This window comes from Malania oleifera, chromosome 10 (genome assembly GCF_029873635.1).
Source record: "Malania oleifera isolate guangnan ecotype guangnan chromosome 10, ASM2987363v1, whole genome shotgun sequence".
Classification (NCBI taxonomy): Eukaryota; Viridiplantae; Streptophyta; class Magnoliopsida; order Santalales; family Ximeniaceae; genus Malania; species Malania oleifera.
This window is the reverse complement of record NC_080426.1, coordinates 79,492,621-79,513,111: the sequence shown is the minus strand read 5'-3', so window position 1 is coordinate 79,513,111 and position 20,491 is coordinate 79,492,621. Positions and strand designations below refer to the sequence as shown.

The 20,491-nt window shown below is 38.7% G+C and overlaps 1 protein-coding gene across 2 annotated transcripts in view; it reads left to right on the top strand.

Moving 5' to 3' along the window:
- The window catches only part of LOC131166826 (kinesin-like protein KIN-UA), a 69,310-nt gene that overhangs the window by 37,054 nt on the left and 11,765 nt on the right, over positions 1-20,491 (top strand). For both annotated transcript variants that reach the window (XM_058125413.1, XM_058125414.1), the window contains exons 11-14: positions 4,617-4,751; positions 4,861-4,992; positions 5,421-5,490; positions 5,617-5,709. In XM_058125413.1, the coding sequence (XP_057981396.1) occupies positions 4,617-4,751; positions 4,861-4,992; positions 5,421-5,490; positions 5,617-5,709 (430 nt within the window). The remainder of the gene's footprint in view (positions 1-4,616; positions 4,752-4,860; positions 4,993-5,420; positions 5,491-5,616; positions 5,710-20,491) is intronic.

The window sequence follows — 20,491 nt, the reverse complement described above, 5'->3', positions numbered from 1 at the left end:
CAGCAATTGCTGTCTCTTCCGGCAGCTGCTGGCTAGTTTTGAGGCCTACGGTGGTGCTAGCAGTTCTACATTCGTAGACTGGTAGAGGATTTAGGGTTTTAGGCTTCAGTTTGGCAGTGGCTGCAGGGCATAGGGTTTAGGTCTTGGGACCATGCTCTGGTACCATGTTAAGAGTATTGTGTACTTGGAAGATCTGATCACAATGATAGGTCTCTCCCTCTGTTTATAATACATGCAAAGTACATGACAATGACCATAATAACCTCACTAATGCATGCACCAAATCACGCTCACTTCTACAGAACATGATTTTAAAATCGGCACGAAGGTTGCATACTTCGAAAACGATCAATCACCACCAGAATTGTATCATAGTCTTCCACCTTTGGCAAAGCGCTAATGAAATCTAGGGAGACACTCTCCCATGGCTTGGTTGATACTGCCAATAGCTCTAGTAGTCTTGGAGTTTTCTTCCCCTCAACTTTGTTTTGTTGACAAGTCAAACAAGTTATTTTATACTCCATCACATCATCATCCATTTGTTGCCAATAGTATCTCTATTTGATCAAGGCATGAGTTTGTCACCACCTCAGGCGTCTTGTCCATAAAGTGTCTTGACTCTTTTAATAGACTTTCAATAGGTTCCTAGATTTAGGCACAAATAGGTCCATCCTTTTGTCATCAATAGGTCATCTTCTATCCAGAATTGTCGATCTTCCACTAGTTTCATCAATGCTCTAATCTATTGATTTTCCCCCAAGTGTTTTTTGATAATATCCTTTATGGTTAGGGTAGCCCTACTGGCTGACAAATAGTTTACCAATTTCAATGTTGTACATTTGGTTTTTTTGCTCAAAGCATCTGCCACGTGATTAATTCTCCTTGTTTTATATTCAAAGTGAAAATCAAACTCTGGTAGTCGCTCTTGCCGAAGGGCTTGCTTTGAAGTTAACCTCGATTAAGATAGAAAGTAAGTGACCGCAACATTGTTTGTCTTGACCATAAATGAGGACCTCCAATAGGTAATTTCTTCAAACACGCAGGCAATGTACCACGACTAGTAGTTCTTTCTCTTCGGTTGTATAGTTTTGCTCTTTAATTTTTCAACTTTCAAATGCAATCGAGCGACCTTCATGGAGAAGGACCCCTCCTAACGCAAAATCATATGCAAATGTTTGGAACTCAATAGGCTTGATAACATCCGAAAGGGTTAATATTGGATCCTTTACAATTTTATTCTTTAGTTCATCAAATGCGGATTGACAATCTTTTGACTGTACCTATTTTACTCCCGTTTTTTGGAAGTCTATCAACAATATGATCTTTCTAGAGTATCCCTCTATGAACTTCCTGTAGTAATTTTCCAACCCATGGAACGAATGTAGCTTGTTGACTGATGTCAGTGATCTCCACTCATAGATGATTTGAACCCTGGTTGGATCCTTATCTGTCCCTCCTCAATAATATGCCCCCAAACCTTTATCCCTTTTTCAGCGAAGGTACATTTCTATTCCTTGAGGTACAACTAGTTTTCTCTAAGTTTTTGGAAGACTAGACGTAGATGCTCCTTATGTTCAGCAAGTGTGCCGCTAAAAACACCATGATGTCATCGAGATAGACCACCACAAACTTGTCTAGATAGTCATGAAAAACTTGGTTCATCCAAATACAAAAATGGCAGGTGCATTCGTTAGTTGGAAAGGCATAACAAGAAATTGCTCCATACCGAGTTACACAAGTGGTTTTGGGTTCATCTCTTTCAGCAATGCGCACTTGATAATACTTTGATCTCATATCCAACTTGGTAAAATATTTGGTAGAGCTCAACTAGTTGAAAATATTTGCAATCAAGGGAATGAGGTACTTATTTTGAGCTGTCACCCTATTCAATGTCTAATAATCCACACACAAGTAGAGACTCCTATCCTGTTTCTTCTATAACGACACTAGGGCTCTAAAAGGCTCCTTAGATGGAACAAACCCTGCTTCTAGTAACTCATTTAGTTGTCGTTGAAATTTTGTGAGTTCAGGCGGTGCCATGCAATAGGGGGCTCAAGTAGGTGGTTTTACCCTATTTAGGAGTTCAATCTTATGGTCTACTTGTTGCGGAGGCAATAGTACCTTAGGTAACTAGTTTGGTATCTCATATTTGAATTCTTCAAAGACTTCAATAATTCCAGTTGAACACAACTTGGATTCTTCGCTATTGGGGTTTACGGTAACACAAAAAAATAAGGGTTCTCTTCTCTTCAACCCTTTCTTAAATTGAAGGGGTGAGAGCAACTTCTTTTTATTTATAATGTTATGGGTATTGGCATTGTGTAGGGTGTATCCCCCATTATTAGGAGATAGTTTGTAGTGGATATTGGGACTGCTTGAGTCATCTTGAGAAAATCCATCCCCAAAACTACATAAAAATCATTGAGGGGTGCCATAGTGAAGTCTATCCTTCCTGACCAAGGACCATCTGGCACACTACCTTCAAAGCAACAACCTACCGTAGCCAACACTTTATAATTCACAGCCTTCAGTTTTCCTAAATCCTTGTCAACCTGCAATTTCATCCCTTGAGCTACAGTGTCAACGATGAAGTTGTGAGTGACGCCTATGTCAATCATTGTCCATTGTCTTGTGATTTGCTGACACTTACCTGACGTTCAAGGGCCCTATCATATCTTGTTTTTCCTCGGTGTCCTCTGTCGTGGCCTCTGTTCCATCTTTTGGGGCCTTCAAAGCATTTAGGGCCTCCTGTTCGGGACATTATTCTACTTTGTGAGGTCCTTTGCAAATAAAATAGGATGGGCGGTTGATTCTCCTTAGTCACTGTATACCCACCCCTCGGGTCCCTAGATGAGAAGGGTCTCCTATCTCTTCTAGAGTTAGCAACCCCTCTGTCCCCTCCTCCGCTAGGAGGTCTGTTCATCTTGTTGGGTCTTTGCTCACTAGAGGAAGAGGGATTCTTCCTCCTCATGTGGCTTTCAGAGTAGTTGTCTAGATGTTCTGCTACAACGAGAGTGGAGGTAAGGTCATAGACTCCTTGTCTTCACACTTCATTTATAGGCCACATCTTGAGTTCCCATAAAAATTGAAATAGTCTATCACTCGCTTATATATTTGATATCGAGCATCAAGGCTTGAAATTCTCAAAAGTATTCTCGAATTGAGCTTGTCTGTTGTAAATCATTCACCCAGCAACGAGCCATATACTCAACATTTTCTGGGTAGAATTGTGTCTTTAGGGTTTGTTTTAATTCTTCCCAAGTGTTGATGGTGCAACAACTATTCATGATTTCTTCACATTTGGTCCTCCACCACAACTTTGCATTGTCCACAAGGAATAACGTGGCAAGTGCCACTTTGTCCTCCTCCTATTTGACTTGAGAACACTTGAAATAATATTCCAAGTCAAAGATAAGTTGTCTAATTCCTTGGCAACACCAGCTCCACCATAAGATTTTGTGTTTAGTATTTTAACCCAGTTTCCTTCACAAGTATCTATTGTGAATCTCTTAAACATTTGGGCCACCACATTCAATTTGCACTGAATTCTTGCAATTTATTTTGAAATTGATTCATTGCGTTTTGAAACTTTTCCATTTCCTTTAGCTCCCCTTTAAAGGAACTAATGGACTCCTTCACATAATTTGCAAGGCACATAAAAATTCTTATTAAGCTCTCGAAAGGAGGCCTCAAGCTCTATTTTTGGATGATAATGATGGCAATACACCCTCTATTTGTTTTAGCCTATCTTCAAAGGCTTCCAATTGTTTAAGGTTACACTATAAGGCCTCAAGCTCTATTGGCTCATTCTCTAGGGGTTTTACATGCGGAATAAGTTTCTCTAGTTTCACAATCCTTTCCTCAAATTCAGACGCACTATAAAGGATTCCTCTAGTGGTTTCTCGAGCCATCTCAAGCTCTGTTGGCACACCCTCCTCTTTCGACAATTTTACAACAAATTCTTGGAGCTCAAGGAACCTTGTCTCCAAGCTTTCTAACTTAGCCACTTGCCTTGGGTGTTTCAATGCACTCCAACTTAACAGATTGGAGGTTCTCGGGTTACCACTTATGTTGACTGACTACTGTGCTTTGATGCCCACTGTCACAGACCTGCAAATGTTAAAACGAAGGAGGGCTGCACGATACTTGTTGAGAACCCTTCCTTAACTGAGTCAGCCGAAGTTTAAAAGTTCATGCCTGCAGGCACAAGAATCACAGCAATCTCTCAACAGTAATAGTAACACGAGAGTGAAATGAAACGCGTTCACAGCCCATATAAGAAAGAGTCAATCACATAGAAGGCATCCATAGACGAGTAAAGTGCACCACAAACACAAATAGTAAAATACAACGATAATAGTGTTTGTTCATTTTATTGAATCAACAAGGTAACGGTACAAAGCATTAATAGAAGCAATTCATTTATCAGTACAAATCCCTGGAGAGTTATACATCGGGTCATTATCTCCCACCTTGTTATGCCATTACATTGTCACCCCCCTAACACCTAGATATTTTTTTTTATAATCTAACTTCCTATTTTAATATTTTTCTTTCTAATCACTAGCTGCTTGTATTATTTAGAATGACATCATTGTTTCTGTTCTGCTATGTAGGCAAATGTGGTGCCTGTCATTGAGGAAGTTGCTGAGGTAAGAAAATTGCTTGAAGTTGAAACTCAATTAAAGCAGGCAGCTCTGGATGAGGCCAACAGTCTTAAACGTCAACTAGCACAATATACTGATCCAGGGGTATGGTTTTCATTCGTATTGTGGTGTATGTGTTTATCAGCACAATTTGGTTTCTTTTGATTTATAAGTGTAGGATCTTTTTGATATATTTAAGTATTTGGTGCATTAGGCAGGTGGAAATGCAGAACTAATTGTGCTACGCAAAATGGTAGAAGATGAGGTCCATCAAAAAAGGAAACTTGAAGAAGAGATAGTTATACTACGTGGACAGTTGTTACAATTGACCTTTGAAACTGATCAGGTATGTTCTGAGGTGTCCTTATTGTGAGTGGTTCAAATTTTATTTTTTCTAATTTGTGTATACAATGATTGTACTTTTCCCTCAAATGGAATATCAATGGTTTGTATCATCTTTATCATGTGCAAAATGGGAAATGGAAACAAAAAACTTATTTCCTAACACATCTTAGTTTCCTTATTAGTAACCTTCAAAACATAAAAGGCCAGAATACAGATCTGTATGAAATCTGGCCGAGTACATGTGTTAAAAATGTTGGTAACTAGTTAATTGATGCACATGAATTCATATGCATCCTTAGGGCCTGAGAAATAGCACCAGCTATATTTATAATTATGAACATCATTTAACTATGATGTTATCTTTATAGATGAGTAGGCAGAGGTAGAGCGGGAGATGTTTTTACTGGTTTAGATTCTCTTTCGTATCAGGTTAGGCATTCTCAGCTCAAAGATACAGGAAATGGACAGAAGGCCTCAGTTGCTAAACTTTTTGAACAAGGTATTAATAAACTTTACCAAAAGTAGGCACTTAAAGCATATTTAATCAATGAAGTTGCTTTCCTCAGATGGAAAATTATTCATGTTTCTTATAGTTTTTTTTTTTCCAAAATTATGAACCTTACAGTTGGCTTGCAAAAGATCCTTTCTCTGCTTGAATCAGAGGATGCAAACATACGGATTCATGCTGTAAAAGTGATGGCAAATCTAGCAGCTGAAGGTGACTTTATCGTTTGTTTCTTTTCTTTTCCCAACTCTCTTTTTATTTGTCTAGATGATTTCCTTTTTGTGTTCTTTCCTTTTCTTCCCCCATGACAGCTGTTTGTGTGGTATCTGCTCCCTTGCCAAAGTTGGGTTACAAGAGAAATCCCAAGATGGGTTTGACCACTGGATCAGTTTTAGAATTTAAGCTGCTCATTTCCTAGGAGTAATGCTTAAACATAAATATTAGATGTGTGCTTTTGCTGGGATCTAATAATAAACTGTAATTTAAATTCAATTTGTATGGTTGTTGTTGATGGTTATCTTAGTCATTTAGCATTGTTAGTGTGTGAGTACTATGTTAACAAGAAAGAGTTAGTAAGGGTATTATGGTCATTGACATGTACTTTTGACATATATTATATATAGGTGGAGAGACCTATCATTGTGGTTATGTCTTCCATCTTACCCAATTATTCAACATGGTATTAGAGGATGATTCTGAGACCTAAACTGTAATCGTGACAGCGACCATCAAAACTGAAGCCTAAAACCCTAAATCCACTGCATGTATGCCATCATAGAACAATTTCCAGCGACACTGCAGCCCTAAAAGAAACAGCCAGCAGCTGCCAGAAGCAAGAACAGTCTCCGGAAAATTCCTGGGCTACACTGCCAATTCAGGAACACAAAATCCACTATGGATTTTGCAAAAGCAACACCATACTCACCCAAAGACACTGCCGATCTGGCCCCACCAAAATCCCATCTCTAGAAGCTTCCCCCCATGCCCCCATAATCCGGTTGAAGACTACCAGGGCCGAACCTCACACGCTTGTGTGTGAAGCCAATTGCAGGCATGTTTCTGGCCTGAATTCTTCCAGCAGTGCTTGAATTCCTCTATAAACATATTATTGAAGTTTTTCATGATTTTTGTCCAACAATCTCACCTTTTTTAGTTGCTCATTTACAACATCTGTGGAATGGTTGTTTGATGCTTCCTGAAGCTGTTTGTCAATTTTTATTGAGTGTTTGCTGTGTTTTTGATTTGTACGTTGTGGGTTTGTGGTTTGCATTGGTTGGCGAAGGTTGTGTATGTTAGGATCGAGTTGGTGAATTTGAGAAACATGTTGCCTGCTGTGTATTTTTTATCTACTGCTCTATTGAGGTTGTATGTGTGTTGGGATGGAGTTACCAAATCTCAAAAGTGTGTCGCCCTCATCACTTACTTGTTTGACAGAATGTACCATAGCTATCTCAGAGGAGTTTTCAAGGTTCCTGCTGTATTAGGCATCCCAACATGCATCGCATCACATTGCATCTTTTGCTCAGAAAAGTAACCATACAGTTTGTATGTCATCCAGTATATCTTCCACTAGTCCTTGGGTTATTGACTCTGCTGCTGCTGACCATATGATAGGTGTCACCAACGTCTTTTCTACTCTCCAGCATTCTACAAACATGGTTTTAAATCACGTTGCGGATAACGTTGCATAACAGTTTCGGTTGTCGTGAGATGCAGGAGACATGGCTTTTATGTAACAGGAAGTAGGCATAATGGCTGTGAATTTTTTTCACGCATGCACAACCATGCCAAAATTGAAGAATAAGCATGAAATCTTTTACTACATGATTTTTAATGAATTTTGACTGCTTCTATTTGTTGGATTTCTAGGGAATAAATTAGGAAATTCTATTTTTTAAAATCTGAAATTATTATTTCAGTTTCTCGTAGTTTTAGTTTCCTGTTTTCTAGCATAGAGATCTGCTGATTTGATTTGCTGATTTTGTGGTGATTTGCTTTGCTGATTTTGTGGCCTTCCTCTACTATTTATCTTGTAATTGTGTCTCTTGAAATTAAATAAGAATGGTTAATCTTCTTCCCAAAAATCCTTCACGGTATCATAGCCTCGTGCTCTTTTTCTATTTTGTTCTTTATTCTGATGATGTCGTATAAGTCGGCGATGACCTGTGACGCTCTGATTTTTCATACCCTTCTTTTTTTCATATAAAACATAAATCACCTATCAGCCACGTCAACCTCTGATACCACAATACATAACCCGACCTGAAAGGGTACTGGGTACACAATCACACTCATATACACAAACCTAACAGCGGAAATCATTTCATATATATACATACCACAACGAATACACATACCAGAGTACTAACCATCCATATATGCACGACTAATAAATTCCCAAAAGAAACATAAAATACTTTAGGGGAATCCTCCATCCCTAGCTCAGTAATACTCACCCTGTCTACTCAGGGTATCAGCTCCCCTCTATCTCGAAGCTCTATTACCAGGTCTATCTCGGTTTCCTAAAATATTTAGATAATTGGGTGAGACACATCTTAGTAAGACGAAATAAATTATCTACAGTGTGTGACAGTATGAGTTTCACTATATCATAACATATATCCATTTTAGTGATAATATCTTCTGAGAAAATATACCATTTCCACAATCATAATCATATAGATATAAAACACAAGATTTCATAAGCTTTTATTTTCATTTCCAAACCATACACACGCAACCCATAATTACTAGCGAAGTTCTCGAGAATAGGGAAGCTTACCTGCTCATACAAGTAGCTTCCCTCTGCTCTGATATCGTTTGTATCCTAGCCCGATTAACTCGGGTTCAGCGACAACTGATACTCATCAGGGCACTCACCTTACTCAGTAAGCCCTCAGCTGGAGTGTCTTACTTCGCTTAATTATTTATATGTTAACTCACGCTATTCCATTTCCCATTTCCATTTTCATTTCCATTTCATTTCATATCTAGCTCATGAGTGTCCTTAGTTACATCCATGTCTATAACTTATGGCTGCCCTAAGGATATTTTACACGCCATGCTTCACCCCATGGTCGAGGTCTATCTCCATATTCCATGCCATGCTTCCCCCCATGGTCAGGGTTGTGCGGCCTGAAGGCTGGATCTAACCGCGGTTGGCCGACCCGGTTAGATCAAAATATCATATCATATATTCCGCGTCTGTAGTAGGACTAGCCGGCCTATAGCCCTGATCCGGACTCAGGGGGCACAACAACTTTACTAAACAACTCAGTAGACTACCATGCCACACGCTCCAAGAGCCCGTGTGGTTGCACTATCACCACTAGCAATGGTACCGTGGTCAATATCACTACCCATCATTAGGGTTTCTATGTCCATCCGTCAGGGTTATCATTATTATGTACTTGCAATCATTATGCGGTATTGACATTTCATCAATCACATTTCAATATTCAAATTTCAATATACACATTTAAAAATTTCACATTTCAATTCTCACAATTCAATATTCATATTGCAAAATTTTACATTACAATATTTCCCATTCTCATATTCTCATTTTCATTGCAGTATTAACATTGCAATATTCATATTTTCAATATTCTCAATTCAGCTTTCACAATTCAGTATTCACAACTCATTTCGTCTCATAATAACGTATATATATCTCATTTCACGTTATTCAATATTTCTCAATAAAACATTTCCATATTTCACATTTCATCATTTCTCAGAAGATACATACTTCAGTACATTTCACTTTCATCATTTTTCCACATTTTAAATCCCATATATCATTACACATTTCAGAAACTCATATTTCACAGGGTAAATCATATATCCCAGTTTTAAACATATTCCAGCATAAATCATATGCCACACAAATTTCATCTGATATTCATATCATAATAAATTTCAGGTAAAATATCATAATTCCATTTTTCCATATTTCTTAACCCACAATTTTCAGAAAAGACTGCTATAATTTATTCCCTTTACCTGGCTTACTGAGAGACTCGTAAACACCCAAATCCAACGCCTGCGACATCCAGAACTCAAAATCCTAAAAATCACATTTTTCCCAAATTAAACAACCCAACTCCCAGAACATTTATCATTTATAAATTCCTAACCTATATACTCCAAATTAACTTTAAAACCCTTAAAGTATCTCGCTTATTCTGGTTTTGGGATGGTGTCCTAAAAATCCAATCTGAAAATCTACTCCGCCTAGGTTGCAGAGAGCTTCCCAGGAACCTCGTGGCGGTTCTTGATCGTCAAACCGGGCTTTAACAGAGCCGGAAACGAAGAGAGAAGGTGAGGGTTCTGAGTTTCTAGAGAGAGAGAGTGAGAGTAGAGAGAAAACAATGCTGAAATGACGGTTTCCACTATTTATAGGCCAGCATTCGTCGTCGACGAATCCATGAAGGCACTTCGTCGACGATGAGGCTGGTTCGTCGACAAACCTGAAATTCCTCAAACTCTCGGTATCTTCTTGTTGACGAGACACGTGTACTTCATCGTCGAGAGCTATAGGGACATTCGTTGACGAAGGCCTTGGGTTCATTGACGAATCCCTGCCGTTCTTCTTTCCCTTTTTCCTTCTCTTTCATTTCTTTTCTTTTCCTCTTTCTTTCTTTTATTACTTTTATTAATTTAATTTTTCGGGTCTCTACATGACCGGCGCCCAAAAATTTCCTACCGGCTCTCCTGGTACTTTTGAAACCGTTCAGCTCAATCCCATTGTTCCTCCCAGGTCTGTATCCGCTGATTATTATTCCCAGAATTCAGCCCTTTATCTCATGGTTACAAAACTCAATGGGCACAACTATCTCGAGTGGGCTCAGTCCATAAAATTAGCAATCGATGGCAGAGCCAAAATAGGGCATTTGACTGGCGAAATATCGAAACCTGCTGCTGGTGACCCTGACTAAAAAAAATGGCAGTCCAAAAATTCTCTTATTATTGTTTGGCTCATCAATTCCATGGAACCTGCCATTGGAAAACCTCACCTATTTCTTCCCATTGCTAAAGACGTCTAGGGGGCCATTCAAGATCTTTATTCGGACCTAGAGAATTCTTCTCAAATATTTGAGTTGAAAACTTGACTTTGGAGATCCAAGCAGAATGATCATGATGTTACTACGTATTACAACGAATTGGTAACGTTATGGCAGGAACTTGATCAGTGTAATGATGATGTTTGGGAGCATTCGAACAACCACGCTTGCCACAAGAAGAGAGAGGAAAACGACAGGGTTTACATGTTTTTACCCGGCCTTAATCGGAGTTTGGACGAGGTCCGAGGCCGCATTCTCAGTAGGAAGCCATTGCCTTCTATTCGGGAAGTTTTTCTGAAGTTAGACGTGAGGAGTCAAGGAGAAAAATCATCATATTGCGCAACACCGAACTTGGTTTTAACCTGGAACCTGAGAGCTCTGCTCTTGTGTTAAGAGGTGTTAATTTTGATAACGACGAGTGTAAGAAACCGTGGTGCAAGCATTACAAAAAACCATGGCATATGAAGGAGACGTGTTGGAAGCTTCATGGTAAACCATCAAATTGGAAGCCAAAAACGAGACAGTCACGCCTACCAAGCCACTGTTGCAGAGACTCGGGAGCCTTCTACCAACTCCGATGTAGTCCCTTTTATCGAGGAGGAATTAGAGCACCTGTACAAATTGTTTCAATCTCCAAAACTATCCTTAACTTTGTCGTGTTCTTTGGTACATAAGGGTAACTCTCTTGCTACTGCGTTTTTAGGTATTATTCCCCATTTTGTTCATTCTTGGATAATTGATTCTGGTGCAACTGATCATATGATTGGTTGCTCCAAATTATTCTCATCCTATAGTCCGTGTGCAGGCAATAAAAAGGTCAAAATTGCAGATGGTTCACTCTCGGTAATTGTCGGGATAGGAACTATCAAACTCACTTTGTTGTTTACTTTCCATGATGTGCTCCCTGTTCCAAATTTGTCTTGCAATTTATTGTCCATCAGTAAAATAACCTCTAATCATCAATGTCAAGCTAATTTCTACTCTTCTTATCGTGAGTTTCAAGAATTGACCATGGGGAGGATGATTGGTAGTGTTAAGGGAAAATATCGACTCTATTATTTTGACGATGGACCTAACTCGAGTAGACAATGTCAAACTACTTGCTTAAATTATCTTTCTATTTTCAAAGATAATGATATCATGTTATGACATTATAGGTTAGGCCATCCTAGTTTTCAATATTTAAAATACTTGTTTCCCAATTTATTTTAGAATAAAAGTCCATCCTCTTTTCAATGTGAAGTTTGTCAGTTTGCTAAACATCATCATGCATCCTTTTCCACCCAACCCTACAAACCAACTATACCATTTACTGTGATTCACAGTGATATCTGGGGCCTATGTAGAACATCTATGTATTCTAGAAAAAAATGGTTTGTGACCTTTATTGATGATCACACGAGATTAAGTTGGGTTTGTTTGATAAAGCAAAAATCTGAAGTGGAAACAATTTTCAAAAATTTTTACACCATGGTGCAAATGCAATTTCAAAAAATTATTCATATATTGCGCAGTGATAATGGTCGAGAATATTTCAAAAAAATTTTGGGCTAATTTTTTCTTGAAAAAGGAATTGTTCATCAAATTTCTTGTGTTGACACTCCGCAACAAAATGGTTTGGCTGAAAGAAAAAACAAACACTTATTGGAAGTAGCTTGGGCATTGCTTTTTACCAATCAGGTAGCTAAATATTTGGGGTGAAGCCGTTCTTACTGTTACATATCTCATAAATAGAACGCCTAATACAGTTTTAAGCTTTGAAACATCTTTTGATGTTTTTCATAAGTTTTATCCAACAATCGGTTGTCTTCTTCTTTACCGCTAAAGATATTTGATTGTACCTCTTTTGTTCATATTCATTGTCATAATTGAGGAAAACTTGAACCCCGAGCCAAAAAATGTTTGTTACTATGGATGTTGCATTCTTTGAATTACATCCCTATTTTACGCCTCATCTTCAAAAAAAAAGAGGGGGGGGGGGGGGGGAACCAAAACAAAGATTCGGATGTGTTTCATGATTTTTTCCAAGCTGAAGACTCGCAAAATGATCCTTCTCCAACTTTGATTATTCAACCTGAAAACCCAAGTTTTATTCTGCTAGGAGAAAGAAAGTCGAGTTTTTTAGATACTGAAAAGGCAGGTCTTCCTACAGTGCCATCTCATGATGTTCATGATCCTATAATGACTAACAAAGGAGAAATAGAAAAAAACACCACAGCTTTGGTACCATTTGACATTGTCGACTCGTGACAGAGGACAACTCAAAAGAAAGGGTCTTCCAATCCTTTACACTGTCTAAAATTTGTAAACCCTCCAGGTAATGTCCTTATCAAGCCTTTACCTCATGTTCAGTCCATTTCATCTTCGAGTTCTGAGTCCTCTAGTTCTAAACCCAAGTCTGGCTTGAGTTCGATGATTCTAAGCTTCCCAGTGCTGTCCGGAAGGGTGTGAGGTCTTGCACCCAACATCCATTGTCCAATTATGTGTCATATCAAAATCTCTCACCTGTTTTTCGTGCTTTTACCTCACTATTGTCTTGTATGGAGATTCCTAATACTATGCAGGATGCTCTGAAAGTTCCTCAGTGGAAGGAGGCTGTCTTTGAGGAGATGAAAGCTCTTGAAAAAAATGGCACGTGGGAGTTAGTTGATCTACCAAGAGGAAAGACAATAGTAGGGTGCAAATGGGTGTTTACAGTCAAGTATAAATCTAATGGTTCTCTCGAACAGTATAAAGCTCGATTGGTCACCAAGGGATTCCCTCAGACCTATGGCATTTATTACTTGGAGACATTCACCCCAATTGCAAAGCTAAACTCTGTAAGAGTTCTTTTGTCACTTGCAGCTAATCGTGACTGCCTCTGTAATAGTTGGACGTAATAAATGCATTTCTTAATGGAGACCTGGAGGAAGAAGTGTAAATGGATGCACCTCAAGGATTTGCTGAAAAGTTTGGCACAAAGGTGTATAAACTGAAGAAGTCCTCATATGGGTTAAAACAGTCACCAAGAAGCCCATAGCATGTCAACGCATGGCCACGTAGGGTCATGCGGCCAGCCCACTGTTGACAGCTGCTTGAGCGCCTCCCCCCCCCCCCCCCCCCCAAGCCGCGGTAAAGAGCTTTATATGCCATTTTAGGTCTAGCACAATGAAACATCAACTTGTCCGAGGAGTCATACTTGGGTTTTTTTGAGCAATTGTCAATATTTTTGGAAGATGTTTTCCATCATGGGAAGGGCATAAACAAAGGCTATCTCCAAAAAAAAAATCAAAAATTTCCAAGCTCTGGTGTAATTATTATTAATTTTTGAATTAAAAATAGGAAAAATTCAGGAAAAATAGAAAATAAATTCGGAAAATTTTGAAACTTTGTGGGGAGGTAGAGGGTTCCATTCGGAGGCCGTGGGTACTTTTTTTTTTTTTTGGTTTTGCACTCCGGGAAGGCTAGAAACATGCTGGGGAAGGCCGCGGTGCACGATGCGCGAGTTGGTTCGGTTTTATGAAGGGAGAGCACAATTTTTGGGAGATGTTTTCCATTATGGGAAGGGCATAACAAAAGCTAGCTCCAAAAAAAAATTGGGAATTTTTTGGGCTCCGGTGTAATTATTATTAATTTTTGAATTAAAAATAGGGGAAAATCAGAAAAAATAGCAAATATATTCAAAAAATTATGAAAATTTTTGGGAAGGTAGAGGGTTCCATTTGTAGGCCGTGGGTACTTTTGTTTTTACGGTTTTGCACTCCGGGAAGGCTAGAAACATTTTGGGGAAGGCTACGGCGCGCGGGTTGGTTCGGTTTTTTTTTTTTTTTTTTTTATGGTTGGGCCTTCAAGTAGGGTGTATCATGGCTTCCAAGGGGCTTGCTGATCCCCATGATGCAGCCCAATGGCCCTGCCCACCGATTATGTTGGCATGCATCTAAACGGGAGAACGAGGGTTCGACCCTCTATGCTCGGAATGCATGGAGGAGGGGGAACCATGTGTTGGCACAGGAAGGCCTTAGCTTGTCCCCACGAATGATGTTTGTTTTGTGCAACGGCTTTTAGGAATGCACATGTCTTTGGGCATACCCTCAAGGGCAAGGTGATCATACGATGTTTAGACTTTCAAAAGATGGGAAGCAAGCGATATTGATTGTGTATGTAGACGATATAATTCTCATTGGAGATGACTTACTTGAGATGAATTGATTGGAATACCTCCCTCTCATCAACATTTGAGATCAAGGACTTAGGATCTCTAAGGTATTTCCTTGGAATGGAGGTTGCTCGGTTGAAGAAAGGGATTGTTGTCTCCCAACGGTTGTAGGCCAGCAGACACTCCAATAGATCCCAATCAGAAACTTGGAGATGACAAGGAAGGTGATCCAGTGAATACAGCTCAATATCAAAAGTTGGTGTGAAAGTTAATTTACTTATCACATACATGGCCTGATGTTGCTTTTGCTGTGAGTTTGGTAAGCTAGTTTATGCATTCACCCTACAATAAACATCTTGAAGCAGTTTATCAGTTTCTCAAACTCTTCTGAAAGACCACACAAAAGAACATAGGCAGACTTAGTTATTGATGCAGATTGGGCAGACTTAGTTATTGACAGGAGATCCACGTCAGGATAATGTGCTTATGTCTAGGGAAATATGGTCACATGGCAAAGCAAGAAACAGAATGTGGTTGCAAGGAGCAGTGCCGAGGCAGAATATAGGGCTATGGCTGACGGAGTTTGTGAGATGCTATGGCTGAAGAGAATTCTTGAAGAGCTGCGGATGCTGGGGAACATGCCAATGAAGTTGTATTGTGACAATAGAGCTGCCATAATTATTGCTCAAAATCTAGTGCAACATGATCGCAGGAAGCATGTAGAGATTGACAGACACTTCATAAAAGAGAAGATTGACAGTGGAGTAGTTTGCATGCCTTTTGTTCCTACTACTCAACAAATAGCCGATATCTTCACCAAAGGACTTTTTAGACCTAGTTTTGAGCTCTTTGTATGCAAGTTGGGCATGATAGATATCTATGCTCCAACTTGAGGGGGTGGGGGTCGGATTTCTAGGGAATAATTTAGGAATTTCTATTTTTTAAAATATGAAATTACTATTTCAGTTTCTAGTAGTTTGAGTAATAAAATATGAAAAAAATAATAAGTAATTTAGTAATATACTAAGTACAGCCTCACAATCTAATATTAAATAATAAATATGTAGATTTATAGATTCTATACTTTATACCACTTTTCTACATTAATAAATTGTAATTATATAATTAATTATTTACAATTTTATATGCATAAAATAAAGTAAAAGTAATTAAAGTATAAACATTAAAGTAGAAAATAAACTAAACTAGTTAGTAGCAGTGCTGCAGTAGCCTCTAGGCCCTCTATTGCATACTTCGTACTCTACTCAATACTTGAGTACTCTCATTCTTGCTTTGAATTTTTTTTTCTTTTTTCAAAAAATGACGACTAGAATTCTGGAGCAAAGAAAGCATACTTGATAGTGAGGACTGGCCGAAATGCCGAATGGAGTTTCACCTCCAAATCCTCAAATTTCTTCTTTATGAAAGATTTCACAATTTCTTTGTAGAATCTACCATAAACTTTCCCAAATAACAGCAATTTTGCTGAAAATTTGTGAAAATTTCCAAAGACCGAAGAGTCCAGTCAGCCGACTTGTGGAGCACCACTTCAAACAAATAATTCGAAGCTGGTTTTGGGTGTTTCTAAGACATAGATAAGTAGATCTAAGCTGGACGAAGGATAGGAGAGGGGGGAAAGCAGCAAAATGCAAAGTAAACTAGAAGAAATGAAGCTGATTCAAGGTTTCGGTAGGCCATAATGGTGTGTAACAACCATTATGGATTGTAATGGAGATGTAACACCCATTATAGGTTGTTATGTCCATAACAACCGTTACGGACGTGAATTTTAAGCTTGCCGCATTAGCAGCCTATAATGGTATCAGAGCCTTCAAAATTCATTAGTAATGGCCGTTATGCTATGTAACAGCCATTATTTAATACCACGTCTAGTGTTTAGTAATTGGGTAAAATGGAAGACCTAAATTCAATGTTAGGTCTCTCTCTCTATTTATAGTATAAGTACAATTGGAATGACCATAATATCCTTGCTAACTTACACTTCTTACTAGCAAAACTCTAACACATAATAAATAATAATGATAAAAGACTAAATAACCATTAACACTTCCCTTCAAGTTGGAGCATATATATTATATGCTCCTATCTTGTTACAAATGAATTTGACATGAGCACCTCCCTAGGCTTTAGTGAGCAAATCAACAAGCCGAAACTCAGACTTCACATGAGTGGTCGTAGTGAGCTTCTGTACAAGTTTCTCTCAAATAAAGTGACAATCAACTTCAATGTACTTTGTCCGCTCATGGAAGACAGGGTTGGAGGCAATATGAATAACAACTCGATCATCACACATCAATTCCATAAGTTGAGAATGTGGAAAACCTAATTTTTTCAACATGTTCTTCAGCCAAACAAGTTCACATGTAGTGTGCGCCATAGCCTTATACTCTAACTCAACACTCCATAGTTTGTTTCTTGCTTTTCGAAGACACCAAATTACCACCAACAAAGATACAATACCCAGTTGTGAATCTTCGATTGTAAGGTGATCTGACCCAATTTGCTTATGTATATCCCTGAATATGAGCGTGACCCCGATCTTGATATAAGAGATCTCTCCTTGGTGTACATTTGAGATATCTTAAAATGTGAATTACTGCATCCCAGTGACCTATTCTTGGGGAATCGAGAAATTGACTCCCAATACTTGTTGTGAAGGATATATCTAGTCAAGTGACTGTGAGATAATTCAACTTTCCAACAAGTCTCTACTATTGACCCGTGTTAGGCAACAAATCACCCATATCTGGCATTAACTTACTATTGGGATCCATGGGTGTATCAATAGGTTTGGATCCCAACAACCCTGTCTCATCTAAAAGATCAAGAACATACTTCATCTGTGACACGATAGTTCTTGTACAAGATCTTAATACTTCTATACCCAAGAAGTACTTCAATGGCCCCAAGTTTTTGGTCTGAGACTTTCTATGTAGAAAAAGCTTTAGGTTCTGGATGCCATGATCATCATCACCAATGATCACAATGTCATCGACATGTACAATAAGCAAAATACTTCCCCATGGAGTACGACGATAAAATACTGAGTGATCTACTACACATCGATAAAGGCCAAACTCAAGTACTACAACACTAAAAGGGCCAAATCATGCTCTTGGAGATTGTTTTAATCCATATAATGACTTCTTGAGCCGACATACTAAGCCTGACTCCGCCTAAGCAACAAATCCCCTGGGGGGGGTTGCTCTATTTATACCTCCTCATGAAGATCACCATGTAGGCAAGAATTCTTCACATCTAACTTATGTAGAGGCCAATGACAAGTGGTGGCTAAAGAAATGAATAATACTGAGGCAAGTTTAGCAACTGGGGAGAATGTGTCTGAATAATCCAAATAATACACCTGAGTATAGCCCTTAGCAACAAGGTGGGCCTTGCTGATGGATCCACTATTGCTGCTAAGTGAATAGGAACAATAAATCACACTCCCTCTATCTCTCTTCCTTTTGTTCTCTACATTGCTAAATCCCCCTTTAGTCTCGTGTCTGTTAGTAAAATTGCAAAGTCACTAAATTGCTTTGTAACCTTTTTTCTTGATTCTGTTCTTCTTCAGGATTTGAAGACAAGGAAGGCGATTAGCAAAGGATGTGAGCTTGGTGGACTATACTACTTTGAGTTGCTTTTGTCTTTTATGCCTATAGTGCCATCGTCACACCACATCAAATCCATTGTCGCATTCGTCATCCATCATTGGATAAGTTACTAGTTCCTTCTTTGAGTTCCGTGTCTAACCTTGATTTTGATTCTTGTCAATTAGGAAAGCATCATTGTGTTCCCTTTGCCTTCCATGTCAAAGAAAGAGTTGTTAGTCCTTTTATGTTAGTCCATTGTGATGTTTGGGGTCCTAGTTATGTCATGTCAAAGTTGGGATTTTAGTACTTCGTTACTTTTTTTCTTTGACTGCTCTAGAATGACTTGGTTATAGTTAATGAAAGATTGTTGTCTTCTTTTCTCAAATAAGGACTCAATTTGATATGTTAGTCCAGATACTTCGTACTGATAATGCTAAAGATTACTTCAGTACTCAATTCACTTCTTACATGACAAACTCTGGCATGATCCATTAGTCATCTTGTGTCCACGCTACACAACAAAATGGAGCTGCAGAGTGAAAAAGCAAACATATTTTTGAATTCACTTAAACCCTCTTGTATCAAATGAATGTCCCCAAAGTTTTTTGAATTGATGGTGTGCTCACCCCTTGCTCTCTCATCAATAAAATGTCATCTTCTATCCTTAGTGATAAGTTCCATATTCAATTATCTTTCCTAAGGCTCCTTTGTTCTCCCTTCTTCTTCGTATATTTGGTTGTGTATTTTGTTCATCAATTAAATATAGGAAGGAATAAACTAGATCCACGTGCTATCAAATGTATTTTTCCGAGTTATTCCTATAGTCGAAAGGGATATCGATGTTATAGCCCCACTTTACATCGATTCTTTGTCTCTGCTAATGTCACCTTTTTTGAGTCTTCACTCGTACTATTCTGATTCCTTTAGTGTTGTTGAGCTTGATGATTCCTTTCCTCTGCCTAGTCTTCCTAATCCTAACTTATTTCCTTCATCCAATTTTCCTACATCTTCATCCGGTTTGAGTCCTTCTCGTCACTTCGATCATCCCAATCTGTAAGTGTACACTTTGCAACTCAAGGGAGGAGTGCCTCCACCAGCTTCCACTTCTATGCCTATAGTTCCCTCATTAGATGATCCTTTTCGCTAAGTGGTTGATCCTTCTATTTCTGTTTGAAAAAGTAAATGCACTTTTACCTGACATCCACTCTCTAGTTTTAATATTTTGATCTCTTGTCACCTTCATACTATTGTTTTGTTAGTATCCTATCATTTGTTGCTTTTCCCAAGTCTATTTCTGAAGCCTTGTCTTGTTCTAAGTGGAGAAATGCAATGATAGAGGAGATGCATGCTCTATAGGATAATGATACTAGGGAATTAGTATATCTTCCTCCTGATAAGTCTGTGGTTGGTTGTTGTTGGGTGTATATTGTGAAGGTCAATTGAGTTGGTTCCATGGCTTGATTGAAGGTTTGCCTTGTTGGTAAGGGATATACTTAGGTGTATGGCTTGGACTATGTAGACACATTCTCCCCTATAGCCAAACTTGCCTCAGTACATTTGTTCATCTCCTTAGCCACCACCTATCACTAGCCTCTACACTAGCTAGACGTGAAGAATGCTTTCCTACATGGTGATCTTTTAGAGGAGGTCTATATGGAGCAACTACCTAGTTTTGTAGCTTAGAGGGAATCTTAGAGTGCCGGCTCAAGAAGTCACTATATGGTTTAAAACAGTCTCCAAGGGCATGGTTTGGTCGCTTTAGTGCTATAGTACGAGTTTGGCCTTCAATGGTGTATGGTGGATCATTTTGTATTTTATCGTCATACTCCATCTGGAAGGATTCTGCTTATTGTGTATGATAATATTGTGATTACTAGCAATGATCAAGGTATTCGGAGATTAAAGAATTTCCTCCAGACCAAATTTCAGACACAGGATTTGGAACCATTGAATTTCTACTTGGATATAGAAGTATCAAGATCTTATACCGAAATTGTCTTGTCACAAAGGAAGTATGTGCTTGATCTTTTAGATGAGACTGGACTGTTGGGGTCCAAATGTGTTGATACACCTATGGATCCTAATAGTATGCTAGCGCCAAATAAGGATGATTTGTTTCCCAACCCAGGACAATGTTGGAGTCTTGTTGGAAAGCTGAATAATCTCATGGACACTCGGTC